The 16,070-nt window shown below is 43.8% G+C and overlaps 1 protein-coding gene across 4 annotated transcripts in view; it reads right to left on the bottom strand.

Moving 5' to 3' along the window:
- RPTOR (regulatory associated protein of MTOR complex 1) overlaps positions 1-16,070 on the bottom strand; it is a 345,589-nt gene that overhangs the window by 95,918 nt on the left and 233,601 nt on the right. For all 4 annotated transcript variants that reach the window (XM_082678814.1, XM_082678816.1, XM_082678815.1 and 1 more), the window contains exons 8-9: positions 2,425-2,525; positions 1,739-1,883 (exon numbers count right to left, since the gene is read on the bottom strand). In XM_082678814.1, the coding sequence (XP_082534940.1) occupies positions 1,739-1,883; positions 2,425-2,525 (246 nt within the window). The remainder of the gene's footprint in view (positions 1-1,738; positions 1,884-2,424; positions 2,526-16,070) is intronic.

Below are 16,070 nucleotides of genomic sequence, written 5' to 3'. Positions count from 1 at the left end.
AAGGAAGACTGTCCCACGGACTTGTTGGTGGGGTGGGCAGATGGAGGGAAGGACTAAAAGCTCGCTAAAAGCTGGCGCCTCGCGTCCACCCTGTATTTCTTCCTCCTGGGGGGAACTGCTTGGCCAGTGGCCCCAGTCACCCAGGAGGCCATTCACACTGGGCAGCTGGTGTGATGCCCATTTCCTGTGGCTTAACTAGTTTTCCATCCATGACTAGTCGCAGCACTGACCCTGTTCAGCTCTTTTTTCTTTCCTTTTTAATAATAAATGTTTTATAAAAACCTGGTTCAGAAAAAATAGAATTTAAGGCATCACTTTACTTAAAGGATAAGGCTGTTTTAGGATCTCCTTCTTCAGAAATGTGGGTTTTCTTTCTAATTATTTATCCTAAGCATTAGAGAGGTTTTTCAACCCCACCTCCCCAGTTCTAATCTTCATGGAGTGAAGGAAACTGCGTCTGCTGTCCTGCCAGTCTGTTCACACAGGATCTAAACTGCTGCACAGAGACTCTTCGTGCGGTCTACTCCTATTTCTCTGTTTCTCCAGTTTATTCCATAAGCTCTTCCAAAGGGTATGGATGAGGCATGTTTTAACTTGATTTCTGATTATAGTCTGGTGCTTGGCCAGCATAGTGCATCTTGATTTATCTCACAGATAAGAATGTTAACTCCTGATTTTCCTTGAGTGGATGAGAGCAGGTGAGTTTACCACCTCCTTCTTAGTTCTCTGGGTTTACAGAGTCGGGGGAAAGTGGTCATGCACATATTAAAAAAAAAAAAAAAATCACTACTCTTTTTAAGTATTTTGTATTAGGATTTCTCTCTGGATGTGACTAAGACACATTTTCCTTTGTTACCGCCCCATTTTAGTACTTCCTCACATTCTGCTTGTGTCACAAAAGCAAGGAAACAGGAAGAAACCAAACACCTTCAGATATAATGTCTAGATTCAAAACAATTTCCATTATTACTGCTGTTATCATACTGTACTTACTACTAGCAGTAGTGTGAAGAGCAGTAATCCAGTTTTTTTTTTTTTAATATTTACTTATCTATTTGGCCATGCCGGGTCTTAGTTTGGAATCTTCGTTGCAGCATGTGGGATCTTTAGTTACGGCATGTGGGCTCTTAGTTGCAGCATGCGGGATCTAGTTCCCTGACCAGGGATTGAACCCAGGCCCCCTGCATTGGAAGCATAGAGTCTTAACCATTGGACCACCAGGGAAGTCCCAGTAATCCAGTTTTGAAGGAAATTTATAATCAACATACAAGTATCATAAAGATCACACTCATGCGTGTGTGTGTGTGACAGCATGTGTATATGTGTGCAATAAGCATGCAAATTAAGTGGTCACGAACCCAACAGTTTTAATTCTCTGGAGCAATCTTGGATACACTTCATGAATTCAGCTGGCAGCTTCTTTCCTCAATACAAATCCCTACAGAGTCAGAAACTCACCCGCAGGCCCTCTCCGCCCCGAGCTATGAACTGCAGGGCCTCTGTAGGCACTGGTCCCGCTCAGCCCTGGATGACCCTTAGAGGCACCTGCACTTCTGCAGGGGACTTAGGCAGAGCTGAGGGTCGACCTTGTTAACTCGTGTACACCACTCAGGCCTCCACGTTTGGAGCCCCGTCTTCCTATTTTGTTCAAATAATTCCCTTACACTTGGACTATCGCAGAAACGGGAAAACCATGCTCCTTAGAGAATCTGATGCTGGTCTGGGGAGAGACACTTACCACATGGCGTGCATGTACGTGGGGGGCAGGCGTGGGCTGCTGACGGGGGTGCAGTTATATGACCTCATGATCCTTTCCGCCAATAAAAAATTTCGAAACAGACTAGCCACCAATAGGTCCTGTCTGAAGAGCTTTTGGAAGAGATCTGAGGGCAGAGAAAAGATAAAAAGGTGACTTCATTGACTCACGTCCAGCATTTAAAGCCAAATATACAACTTTACTATCCTTCTACCAGAAGTTGCAACAAGCAGGTTGGAACTGACATGCACATTCTCCACTGGCAGCACCTACATGACACATGTAATGTGAACAAACAGCAGAACCCAACCAACTGGTCACAGAAAAACATAAACGTGTCTTATACTATAGTAGTAATTTGGGTTTTAAGAAATATGGATGGTGTGTGACTCTGAAGGCAGATGAGCCCTGAGTCTGCCCCGAAAACACTAAGGACCCGAGCAGATACCACTTTGAACTAGCCCTGCAGCACTGCTCTCGACCTGATGCGCGATTCACTTCATCCTCTCAGAACCTTTGGGGTCCCTGCCTTCTCCCGCCCACATCCTCAGGTTTCTTCACTGAGGGGAACTCAGTCCTCCCATTTGACTTCTCTCACATCCCAGCGCCAGAGTCTCCTGACTCCGGGGCAGCAGCCTTCCCACCAGTCCACAGCTGGGCAGCCTCACCCCGAGGAAGCACGTTCCATGCAATGGTGTCCGTGATGGCCGTGAAGATCCAGTTCAGCTCGCCCAGGGGGGTCCTCCTGTCGTTCAGCCGCCCGGGAATCCTAGGAAACAAAACAGTCACGGAGATGGAAACAGGTGACAGAGGCAGGAGGAGGTGGGAAGAGAAGGGGTGAGGGGACGACGACGCGTCAGAAGGGGCTTGGGGGGCGACTTGGCCATGCCAGGAGGACCTCCTTGCCTTGCTGTGATCTTTGAGACTCCTGTACGTCTAACCTCACATCTTAAAACTCAGCCTCCACTTCACTTTCTTCCCTTCCCCATCTGCACAGGAGCAGCGGGTGGGCCCCTCTGGCACCCCCGTGACAGCAGGCACAGAGCTCTGCCGACCAGGCAGGCCCCCGGGGCCCTGGAGCCCCCCACAGCCTTGCTCTCAGCCTCCAAGTGGACGGGCCCCACACCCTAATCAAGACACTCCTGTCAGGCAGGACACGGGTCACCTCCCAGAAGCTGAGGGCAACGGGAAGACCTCTGTGGGCCCAGCTCTTCACCACACAATCATTCACCTGTTCAACATCAAAACAGACCTAGTCAGGCCTAGATTCCACCTCTTAAATTCACACGTAGTCCTGGGCGCAGCATCGCTGGACTGAAAATGCCAGCGGTGAGGATGTGAGAGGTGGGCCAGCAGCATCACAGGCCTCCCAGTGGGGCGTGTGAGGGGAGCTGGGCTTGCTTCCCCGCCCCCTGTGGGGAAATTCGAGCACAGGAAGAAAAAACACAACAGACAACTGGGCGACACTCTTTTGAGTGGTGCTCCATTTGTGGCCACTCACATACGACGCCTTTGGGTGTATCAGCTGGCACAATCCTTCTGGAAAGGACAGACACATGAAGGACAGAAAACATCTGTATCCTTTCCTCAGTTAAGTCTGCTCCCAAGAATCAATCTTGAACCAGAAACGAAGAATGTGGAAACAAGGTATGTTTTGCAGTGTTTTATTTATAACAGTGAAAAGTCAGAAACTACCTATGTGACCAATAATAGAGAAATGATTAATTATGGAACAACCACAATGAAATAACTACAAGCTATTAAACTGTTGTTTATGAATATTTTAATGATATGGGGAAAAGACTGCTTTGTAACATTAAGTAAAGAAGTGGGACAAATATCGTGCCGTCATAATTACACAGAACACATACAAGGAGAGCCGATCAGGAGGAAAGCCCCGCAGTGAGGCAGTGGCGACACTCTCCTTGTCTTCACATCTGCACGCAGTCAGCATTGGATGCCACTCCTCTGCCCACTCACCTGCCTCTCGTCCTGACAGCTGGTGGTGACAGGACAGTGTTCTTGGAAGAAGGAGGGTCTGCTGAGGTCTATTTCCAAACCTGGACCAAGCGCATCATGGGTGTGTGCAGTGCCCCTTAAGTCAGGTGAAGCAACACAGCCCCAGCTGGCTCCTTGGGGTTTGACCCTTGGGAAAGGCCGCTGCGTCCCCAGCAGTGAGGAGCTGCCCTGCTGCCGGCACTGTGGCTGAGCCATCGGAGGGAACAGAGGCCACTCCTTGTCAGGTGGAGGTCAGTGTGCATTTAGGTGTGTTTTTTAAATCCTCATCTTGTGACAATCGCTGGCAGATAAATGCAAAACTAAGACTCCCACTATGATCTCCTGAAAATTCTACTGATGTCTTTCACTAAAGCTCATCATGAAACCACAAACCAAGCCATCTGCCCGACTGATTTCAGACAGACCTGGGAACCATTCAAAGTGATCAATCAACCAATCACTGCCAGACCCATCTGCATTCGGCAGCCTGAGATGACAAAGGTGGAAGTGAGTCCCACTTCCCTCCCTTTTCATGTCATTTAGAATTAAGTCACTTCAAAAAAAAATAAAGAAAGAAGTAAGTCACTTCAGAAACTACTTGTTTCCGTTTTCCTTTCTGTAATTGATCCTAAGGACGTCAAAACCCAACCCGCTCTGGAAGCTGTCTGGGTCAGCGATGCAGGGCCACGAAGAAAGGCACCGCACAGAGTGTCAAGCCCAGGACACATTTCATTACACAAGTTTCTTTCACCTACCCCTCCCCCCAATTTCATTAATAATCAAGGTGGTTCTTTTAAAATTTAAACCCACAGTGTTAATCAAGGACTAACTTTTATGTGAAAAGCACAAAAGGCTATAGTTTAGGAACAGATCATGGAACTGGGAGATGAGAAAAACGAACTCTAGTCCCAGCAGTGCATGTCTGGGTAACTTCTGGTGTCTTGTTTCTCTGCTCTGAGTCACCCAGGTTAACCTCATATGCAAAATGGAGATCAAAATAAAGTGGATAGCACTTCCAAAGGAGATGCAGCAGAGAGCCAGCAGAGACTTCCTTGGAAAATGCATGCCACCTCCTCAAACTCCTCATCACCGCTGTCTGCCATTGGATTTATTCTCACCTCCTCCGACATCTGGGTTCACCCACAGCTTCCAGCACTGCCCACTGTGTGGAGCCTGACTGCAGCAACGGCGACTCGGCTTCTGGATCTTACAAGATGACCCAACCTGCCTTCACCCCTTGCTTGCTGTCTTCACAGCTCAAATTTAACATGTCTAAAATCAAGCTCATCCTCATTACTGCCATCTTCTCCCCTGTAGCATGTGTCCTCACTCCAAGAGTCCCCGTGGATTCTCTTCCATCAGAGCTCGAACCCTCAGAGACAGGGCCCACTCATCTCTTCCCCAAGTGTAGCTCGTGTTTCCTGCTTCTTGCAAGGCACCTCTTCCACTGCCTTTTGGTAACCACTCCCACTGCAAAGGTATCCTCAATGGCCTTCTTGATCCAATTCATACTAGGCAGGGTGACAGCCCCCGGTATACCTTTGTTCAAAAATCTACAGGGTTCTCTGCTTACTGCTGCAGTGGTTTCAAATAGTTCCCTCTATTTCAACAAAATCTCACTTGGAATAAAGGAAAGCAGAGTTCCTATGGCTGGAGGGGTGAGGGCTGGGAGCCACCAGCTTCCCAGTGGCCCACGCCTCCCCAGATGGGCCACCGCGAGGCCTCCAAGGAGCAAGGGCGAAAACTCTGCCAATGGACTTAGGTAGAAAGTTTCCACTTGGCTTCAAAGCCATCACCTTGACACAATAAACTTTGAAACTAGTTCCCTCTGTTTGGGTCCATTACCTCGCAGTTGGACAAAAATATCAAACTCAGTCTCCTCTCATTTGCCCACTTGGAACAGCCTCCCACGTGTCTTGGGCTGGTTCTGGCTCAGTCTTCACAAGCGAAGCCCAACTTCCCTGTCCATGAAGATGTCTTGACCACAGCAGCCTTTGCTCAGGTCTTTTTCAACTGCATCTCATTTGGGATTTCTTTGGCAGCCCACCAATTGCTTACTTTTCTTTTTATTTATTCAGTGTTGCTCCATGCATGTTAATTATCTGTGTAACTAGGTAATAAATTCCTTGTAGGCAATGACTTACTTTCCTCGATGTAAATCAGTCTCTTCACAGATTCTGGCGGAGTGCTGAGCACATGCACGAGCTCACAGCCCACACATCTGACTCACGTTACTTCCCTACTTAAGAACATTTGCTCCCACTTGGCCAGCAGCTCCCTGAACCCCGTGTGGTGGAGTGACTGACATGGAGGGGCACCGCCCAGACCCCCCAAGAGGGGCTGGCTGCTCAGCGGGAGGAGTATGTTCGGGTACACCGTCCAGCTGGGAGACGAGCCCGTCTCAGCTGTCAGGTTGGCCTCAGCTGATGATCCCCAGGGCAGAGGTGCAGGGCCTCCACAGGCGGCCCATGCTCTGCAGCTCAGCATCATGGCCGCTGCTTCTTCGCCTCCCTCCCGCGCTTCTCCCCAATACGCTTGTGTCCCTTGTCTCTGTGTCTGCCCCCATCAACCAGCCAGCACCGTGGTCTGGGGTAGGTGTCTCACCCTGCCTGTCCTCACCTCCATTCGTTACTTTGTGTCTCCCCAGCTTCCTCTCTCGCCAACATGCCGATGTCTAGCTACACAGAACTTGTCCTCCTCAAACAGCTCACATGCCTCCAGACCTGCGCAGACGCCCTCCTGCCTCCCTGGCCCAGTGGTCCCCCCAGGCTTTCAGGTTCTGCTCTGAGGCCCCCACAGAATTCCGCAGATGACAGCTGGTGCCCAGGCTACATCTCCCACTAGGCTCGGGGCTCTTGGATGGCAGGCCCACGTGCTTCCTCGTGCTAACCCAGTGTTCACACATAGCATCTAATGCATAACAGATACATATTTGATGAGTGAGTGGATGGATTCTAGCTGCATGATCACAGCTCTGTGTAAATAAAATGCTAAATGAAAAACTATGGTTTCCAAGAAAATGACACAAACTCACTAAAAATACTCAAGTGATAAGAAGATAACACAAATCATCCCAAATTTCACCATCTAAGAACCAGTAGAAACATTTTGGTGACCATTCCTCCAGATATCTCTTTATGTACAAAATCAAATAATTTTAAATGCACTGAAATAACCATATGAAAAGACATGCTACATTTTTGTTAAAAACATCCACAGGGCTTCCCTGGTGGTGCAGTGGTTGAGAATCCGCCTGCCAATTCAGGGGACACGGGTTCGAGCCCTGGTCTGGGAAGATCCCACATGCCGCAGAGCAACTGGGCCCGTGAGCCACAACTACAGAGCTTGCGCGTCTGGAGCCTGTGCTCCGCAACGAGAGGCCACGACAGTGAAGAGGCCCGCGCACCGTGATGAAGAGTGGCCCCCGCTCGCCACAACTAGAGAAAGCCCTTGCACAGAAATGAAGACCCAGCACAGCCAAAAATAAATAAATAAATATTTAAAAAAAACCATCCACCAATACACTTAGGAAAAAAGTCTGGGAAGGTCTGCACCAAAGTAGTAACAACGATTATCTTGGCATGGTAGAGATTATGGATGATTTTAATTCTTTTTGCTTATCTGTATTTAATAATATACACGCTGAAAACACACTACTTGCATAATAAAGAAAAATAAAACTTTTTTTTTAATAAGAGGGAAGCCAAGCAAGTTTACCCGAAAAGGGAAAACATTTGAAAATTTCATGTTTTATGAATTTACATTATCTCATATTCAGTTCAAATAAAGGAGGATGCACTTTTACTTTGTCTGCTTTAAATGGCTTTATGAAAATGATGGTGCAGAGAACTTTGGGCTAATTCATTTACTTAATGCAAATAATTCATTACTTAGAAATGCTCTGTGACTAAGAAAATGGGGAGGTGAACCCAGCAATTAAAAAAAAATTCATTCATTCATTCATTTATTTATATTTTAGCTGTGCCAGGTCTTAGTTGCAGCAAGTGGGATCTTTGTTGTGGCATGTGGGATCTTTTTTTAGTTGCTGCATGCGGACTCTTAGTTGCGGCATGCAAACTCTTAGTTGCGGCATGCCATGTGGGATCTAGTTCCCCAAAGAGGGATCGAACCCCAGGCCCCCTGCATTGGGAGCATGGAGTCTTACCCACTGGACCACCAGGGAAATCCTCAGCAATTTTTTAAAAAAATAATTCTTTTGAATATCCAGGTCCGTATGTACTGGTTAGATATTTGGTTAGACAAAGACAGATAAACGAGATCAGGGTTCTCAACCTGTGGGGTAAGGGACAGTGCTCATGATGTCACCAAAAGGAGTCCCTGAATATGTATGCAGGTACATTTTCTCAATCAGTTAATGCTATACTGAAATCAGATGTGTGTGCGCGCGGACACACACAATCTCAATCATTCTAAAAATTCAGCTGAGTAGGAAAAGAAAACTACTTGACATAAATGAAGGTTGGGAACTTCTGCCCTAGATAGTACATTTTGGGACATATTTCTTCATATGCTGACATTCTGCTGAACCGGACCAAGCCACATCTCTGTAAGACTTCTTTCTAATGTCTCTTTATTTAAAATTGTGTACAATTCAACACTAATATTATCTGTATTTCCTATTACACAATGGCTTTTTTCTAGCCATTCACAGATTTCAAGTGATGATCATCCAAGTCCATTTCAGTGTGTATGGAACCTGCAGTTTATAAAGTGTGATGTGGTTTGTTTGCAGCCTGAATGGTTTGCAGTTTTACAGAGGAGTCCCCCTTTAACTGGACTGCAGGACTACGTCTGAGTAGTCAGGAGGAAGAAAATGAGAAACACGCAGTGAGAAAGCCTGGTTGGAAATGTAGCCACACTTGTTTAAATGCAGAAAGCCTGTGGATGATGCACTCAGCTCTCAACACTCACCCAGAGACATTCAACTGTGCAGCCACTGGGATGCTATCTTAGTGCTGAGTCAGCCGGGCCCTAAATTACATCTGCAAAGCCTGGGGTGCACGGTTCAATTACTCTCTTAGGGTTTAGAAGACCTCCTGGCAATGGCAGGTGAGGTGACTCAGACCATTCTCCCACTGAGAACAACCAGAAAGGCTGTGTGTGTAGGTGTGTGTGTGTGTGTGTGTGTGTGTGTGTGTGTGTGTGTGTAAATCTTTTTGAAGGCAATGGAAGGCTGGCAAGGTTGTGGGGAATCGTGGGGCCAAAACCTGAGAAAGAAAAGCCCCAGGCTTGAGCCGGCACCTGGGGCTCCATTTGTCCCAGAGGTACCTGGCAACTCTGAGAGGCAGAGAGCCTAAGCTGAGCTTGGTGGACTCACAGGCTGGAGAACAAAAACTGAGGGCCCACCAAGGAGATGGAGCTCAGGTAAAACCCCCAGTCTTGGAGCTGGGTGCAAAGGATGAACTAGAAATAACACAAACCTCACAGCCTCAAATCATCCCAGATTTCTGTACAATTTCCATTTTCAATTTGCAACATTCAGTAAAAAATAACCAAGCATTTATAATAAATATAAATGGAATATAATCGATAATTTTGAATCACTACATTGTACACCTGAAAATAATATAATATTGTAAATCAACTATATCTCAAAAAAACTCCAAACAAAAAAACAAACAAAACACCCCCAGGCATTTCTAGGTTTAAAACCAAGAAAAACAACTGACAAGAGAAAGAGATGGACAGAGGATTCAGATAATGGCAATATCAGACACCAACTTCAAAATAATTTTACTTAATATGTTCGTGGAGTTAATGCACAGGATGAAAAACTCTGGTAGAGAACTGGAAACTATAAAATAAACTCTGGAAATCCGGGAACCTCAAGAACTTAACAATACACTATATTAAATTTAAAAACTCAATAGATGGGCTGAACAGCCCATCAGGCAACATTGAAGACAGAAATGGAAGACAGGTCAGAAAAAAAATACTCAAAATTAAGCAAAAGAGACAAGAGATTGGGACATAAGAAAAAAATACAATAAGAAAGAGTGGATATTGTGAAAAGACCTAACATGTACATACTGGCATCCCCAAAAGAGAAAATGGAATAGAAGCAATATTCAAAAACACAATGGCTCAGGGACTTCCCTGGTAGTCCAGTGGCTGGGCTCCACACTCCCAATGCAGGGGGCCCAGGTTCGATCCCTGGTTGGGGAACAAGATCCTGCATGCATGCCGCAACTAAAAGTCCCCATGACGCAACTAGAAGTCCACATGCCGCAACTAAAGATCCTGCATGCCGCAACGAAGATCCCGCATGCCTCAACTAAGCCCTGGCACAGCCTAAATAAATAAATAAATATTTAAATAAATAAAAGAAAAGCATTTAAATAATGCAAGAAAAGAGTCACTCTTTAAAAAAAAATACAATGGCTCAGAATTTTCTACAACTGATGAAAGACATCAAGGCACAGTGTCTTAGTGAGCTCAGGCTGTCGTAACAAAATACCATAGACTGGGTGGCTTAACCAACTGAAATTTATTTCCTCACAGTTCTGGAGACTACAAGTCCAAGATCAGAGTGCCAGCATGGTCAGGTTCTGGTGAGGACGCTCTTCCTGGGGGCCATAATTCAGTCTATAGCATTCAGGTTGAAGAAATGCCATAGTCATAAAGCAGGACAAACACAAATAATGCCCACATAGGTACATCAAAATAAAACCGCCAAAATCCAAGACAAAGAGAACTTCCTAAGAATAGAGGAAAAAATGCATATAGCTTTCAAGGGAACATGTATTAGTAAGGGTCTCGTCAGGAGACAAAAACCATGCCAGTAAATTAAGCAGAGATATTAAGCAGTATATTAAGCATTTAATATTAACTGCTTTAACTAAAATATGGAGATTAACTAACTACTAAGAAGGACAAAAAGAACTCTAAAAAAGACAGGATTGGTATCTGTAGGGAGCAGCTACTACCTCTTCAGCTCAGGGAGTACACCCAAAGAAGGAGGAAATTTGGAAGAGGCCCCACCCAAGGCTACGACTTAGATCTTGCTGGAGAGGGTGTCGCTGCACCCCACTGGATTATAGAGAAAATCATTATCCCTCAGAATACAGGTGCATAAATCTTTAATAAAACATTAGTAAGTCAAATCCAGCAGTATATCAAAGGGTAATACACCATGATCAAATGAGGTTTATCACAGGAATGCAAGGTTTGTTTAAATTAACATTTGAACATCAATAATGTAATGAAACTATTAACAGAACAAAGGAGAATAAATTATTATCTTAATAGATGTAGAAAAAGCATTTGATAAATTTCAACAGCTGTTCATGATAAAAACTCTCAGGAAACTACTATATACAGAAGACAACTTCCTCAACCTGATAAAGGATATCTATGAAAAATTCACAGCTCACATTACCCTTAGTGATATAAGATAAAATGTTTTCCCCTAACTGATCCTTAATTAGGATCACAGCTTGGAGGCTCAGTTTCATCACTTCTATTTAACTTTGTAGTGGAGGCATTAGCCAGTGCAATAAAGTAAGAAAAAGGAATTAAAGACATAAAGATATGAAAGGAAGAAGTAAAATTGTATTTCTTTGCAGATGACACAATTACATACATAGAAGATCTTAAGGCATCTATAAAACAGGTATCAGAACTAATTAGTGAGTTTAGCATAGTTAGAAAAATGAGGCTAGTATACAAAAATCAAATGCATTTCTACATGCTATCATTGAACAATTTAAAAACTGAAATTAATTTAACAAACTATTTGCAAAATATACACAGCTCAAACTACAAAGCATCAAGACAACTAAGTCAGTATGTGATAATGATCATGGTAGATGAACCCACTTAGTGCTACAGAAACACCACGAATAAACATCTAAATTAGATTGAGGACTCCAAGAACTAGAAAAGAGTAGAAGGGAATATACCACAGTTAAAAACACAAGTTTGCAGCTATAAAGTTTGGGTTTGGTTCTTGAACTTTTACTTACTATTGTATGACTCTACTTCTTTTATGCTCCATCCCTTGAAAATGCCAATAAGGACCCACTTTTTTTTTTTTTTTTTTTTTTTTTGTGGTATGCAGGCCTCTCACTGCTGTGGCATCTCCCGTTGTGGAGCACAGACTCCGGACGTGCAGGCTCAGCGGCCATGGCTCACGGGCCCAGGCGCTCCGCGGCATGTGGGATCTTCCCAGACCGGGACACGAACCCGTGTCCCCTGCATCGGCAGGCAGACTCTCAACCACTGCGCCATCAGGGAAGCCCAGGACCCACTTTTTTGGATTAAGTTAAATGAGATGATGTATGTGAAGCACAATGGCTGATATATAGTAGGTACTCAGGTAGATGCACATACAGCTCTAATAATAAACTGACTCTCAAGGAAGGTCCCTTGTCAGGGAACTAAGATCCCACAAGCTGTGCAGTGAGGCCAAAGAAAAAAAGAAAAGAAAGAACTGTTGGGAGGATACCCAGTGAACTACAACAAGAGTGTTCAGTAATGATGGTGATACAGGTGAAATGCCTCAATGTCCAGCAGATGCCTGCAGCTCTGTCACTTCTCTGCGGTACTTAAAATTCCAGAAACTAAATACAACAGTCAGCAACAAAAGAGGAAGATCTGGTCCAGCATCACTACATGATGGGGGTTAATGTCCTCCTGGGCATGTGACATGCACTGTTGACTGAAAGCTTCTCTCTGGACACCCAATCCTGATCTCACTGACCAGACCTCTGACCAGAACTAGGCAGAGGCCTGAGGATCTCTCCTGCTCTCACACAGTGACCTCGAAGCACCTGTCTCTGACTTCCTCGTTGTAAGATGTATCCCCTCGGAATCCCCTTGAACAGCTCTGACCACTCCCCTCAACAGAGAACTTCACTTTATACTGCATTTGTCACAGTCAGAGATGTTTGATGCCATTTGATGAATTCATGGATTAAAATTAAAAGTAAACAACAACAACAAACTACAAAGTATTGCTGCAGTAAATTTTTAAAAGACTTAACTGGGGAGACACACCACGCTAATGGATCAGAAGACTCAGTATTGTTAAGACGAGAATTCTCCGAATTCTCCTCAAATTGGTCTACACATGCAACGCAATCACAGTACAAATCCCAGCAGGCTTGTTAGAAACTGATGAGCTGATTCTAAAATTGACATGGAAATGCAAGGAGCTAGAACAGCCAAAACCATTTTGAAAGGGAACAGATTTCCAGTGAAGCTACAATGATCAAGATAGTGTGGTTCTGGCATAAGGACAGACATAGAGATCTATGTCATAGGACAAAGCAAAAGGACTACACAATTATATTCAAATGATTTTTGTCCAAGGTACCAAAGTAGTTTAATGGGAAAAAGACTTTATTTCCATGATGGTGTGGGAACAAATGTACATCCATACAGAAAAAACTGACCCTTGACTCACTGCACGTCACGTATAAAAGTTAACTTGAAGCAGATCATAAACTTAAACATAAAAGTTAAAACCATAACAGTTTTAGGAGAAAATCTTCACTACCCTGGGGTACACAAAGATTTCTTAGGTGGGACACAAAAGTATAAAGCGTAAAAGAAAAAACTATTAGGTCAGATTTTATCCAAATGAAAAACTCCTGGTCTTTAGGAGATTGCTGTGAAAATGAAAACAAAAGTCAGACTGACCAAAAATACTCACAAGATGTAGATCTGACAATGACTTATATCCAAAATATGTAAAGGACTCTTGAAGACAAACAACACAATTAAAAAGTTGGCAAGAGATATGAATATACATTTTATTAAAGAATATAAATTAATGGCCAATAGCACACGAAGAGCCACTTAGCACCATTAGTCACTAGGCAAATGCAAGTTAAAGCCGCAGGACACAGCATCACACACCCATTAGACAGCTAAGATTAAAGAGACTAAGAACACCAAGTATCAACGTGGATGCAGAACCTCTGACCACTCACACATGACTGGGGCGAATGCTGAGCTGGGAAGTTTCTGATAAAGTTAAACATACACCTGCCATACCACCCAGCCATTCCATTCTTCAGACACAAAAGAATACAGTATCATCTTCTATTTATCTGAAGCTCTAGAAAAGATAAATCTAATGTATGAGAAAAAGCAGATCAATGGTTGTTTGGGCCTGGGGGCTAGGGTGGGGGATTAACTGGGATGAGGTACAAGGGAACTTTTAGGACATATTTTGAGTGTGATGGTGGTCCCATGAGTGTATAAAGCTGCCAAGACTCATCAAACTATATACTTAAAGTGAGGTCATTTTATTGAATGCAAGCTATACTTCAACAATGCCAATTTAAAAATGTAAAAACGGGGCTTCCCTGGTGGCGCAGTGGTTAAGAATCTGCCTGCCAATGCTGGGGACATGGGGTTTGAGCCCTGGTCTGGGAAGATCCCACATGCCGTGGAGCAACTAAGCCTGTGAGCCACAACTACTGAGACTGCGAGCCACAACTACTGAGCCTGCACTCTAGAGCGTGCAAGCCACAACTACTGAGCTTGCGCATCACAACTACTGAAGCCCACGCACCTAGAACCTGTGCTGCACAACAAGAGAAGCCACCGCAATGAGAAGCCCGCACACTGCAACAAAGAGTAGCCCCCACTCGCCACAACTAGAGAAAGCCTGCGCGCAGCAGCAAAGACCCAACGCAGCCAAAAATAAATAAATAATTTTTTTAAAAAGTAAAAACAAATGAAGGTGAAATTACAGCGTTTTCAAACAATAAAAATATAACTTTTCACTGGCAAACCTGCACTAAATGAAATAAAGAAAAAAAATGATCTCAGATGGAAGCTCTGAGGTGCAGGAAGGAATGAAAGACAATAGAAGATGTAAATACGTGGGTAAAAGTAAGTATTAACTCTGTAGAATATTAATAATGTTTATGGAAATGATAATATATGGAGAGTTAAAATATATGACAGTAATTGTATACAACTAAGGAAGTGAGTAAACGAAGTTAATTGTTCTAAGGTCCTTGCATCACCTGGAAAGTGGTAAAAGTACTAATTTATATTAGACTTTAGTAAGTCAGGGGTTGCTAAAACTATGGCCCTTGGGCCAAATCCAGCCAGCAGCCTATTTTTTGTATGGCCTGAAAGCTAATAACAAGCCTTATAATTTTAAAGGGCTGTAACAGAAGATAAAGAAGAATAAACAACAGAGACTTTATGTGGCTCACAGAGGCTTAAGTGTTCACTGCCTGGCCTTTAACAGAAAGCACAAGGAGACCATGGCTCTGGGTAGCCACTCGAGTGTAGGAAAAGAACACATAGTTAACAAGCCAAAAGAAGGGGAGGAAGGGTAGTAAAACTGTTAATCAATCCAAAATATGGCAATGCAGGAGAAAAAAAGGAAGGTGTAAAAAAGAAATGGGGGACAAAACAAAAAAGAAACAGGGTGGCAGATTTAAACTCAAATATGTCAATTATTATATCAACTATAAAAAAACTTGATACTTCAATTAAAGTCACCAGTTTTGGGGACGTCCCTGGTGGCTCAGTGGTTAAGAATCCACCTGACAATTCAGGGGACACGGGTTCGAGCCCTGGTCCGGGAAGATCTCACATGCCGTGTAGTAACTAAGCCCATGCGCCACAACTACTGAGCCTGTGCTCTAGAGCCTGTGTGCCACAACTACTGAGCCCAAATGCCACAACTACTGAAGCCTGCGTGCATAGAGCCCGTGCTCTGTAACAAGAAAAGCCACCGCAATGAGAAGCCCGCGCACCGCAACGAAGAGTAGCCCCCGCTAGCTGCAACTAGAGGAAGCCCTCGTGCATCAACAAAGACCCAACACAGCCAAAAATAAATAAATAAATTTATAAAAAATAAAATCAAAAATTTTTAGTCTGGATTTAAAAACAGAACAAAAGTCAACTACATCCTGCTAAAAACAGATACACTTTAAATATATAAAGCTATAGAAATATATATAAAGATACCTGCTTAAATATATATAAAATTATTTATATATCATACATAAAATTATGTACACACACATTATGTATATACATATGAAAAGACACACTCTACAAACACTAACCAAATGATAGCTGTATGGGTACACTACTATCCTACAAAGTGGACTCTATGGCAAAGGCATTACCAGAGATGAAGAGTGACATTTCTTGGTGACAAAAGGTTCAATTCATTCTACCAGGAAGGGGAAATCAGTCATGGCTAATGTGTCCTTCTGCAGTTCTGAAGGACAAAGCATGTGGTCAAAATGGGAATGGGCTTTTAATTTAAAGTAAAATGACAATAAATTTTCAAAATTACTTCTTGAACAATAAGAGA

This window comes from Grampus griseus (assembly GCF_964374135.1).
Source record: "Grampus griseus genome assembly, chromosome: 20".
Classification (NCBI taxonomy): domain Eukaryota; kingdom Metazoa; phylum Chordata; class Mammalia; order Artiodactyla; family Delphinidae; genus Grampus; species Grampus griseus.
This window is presented reverse-complemented; position numbering and strand designations above follow the sequence as displayed.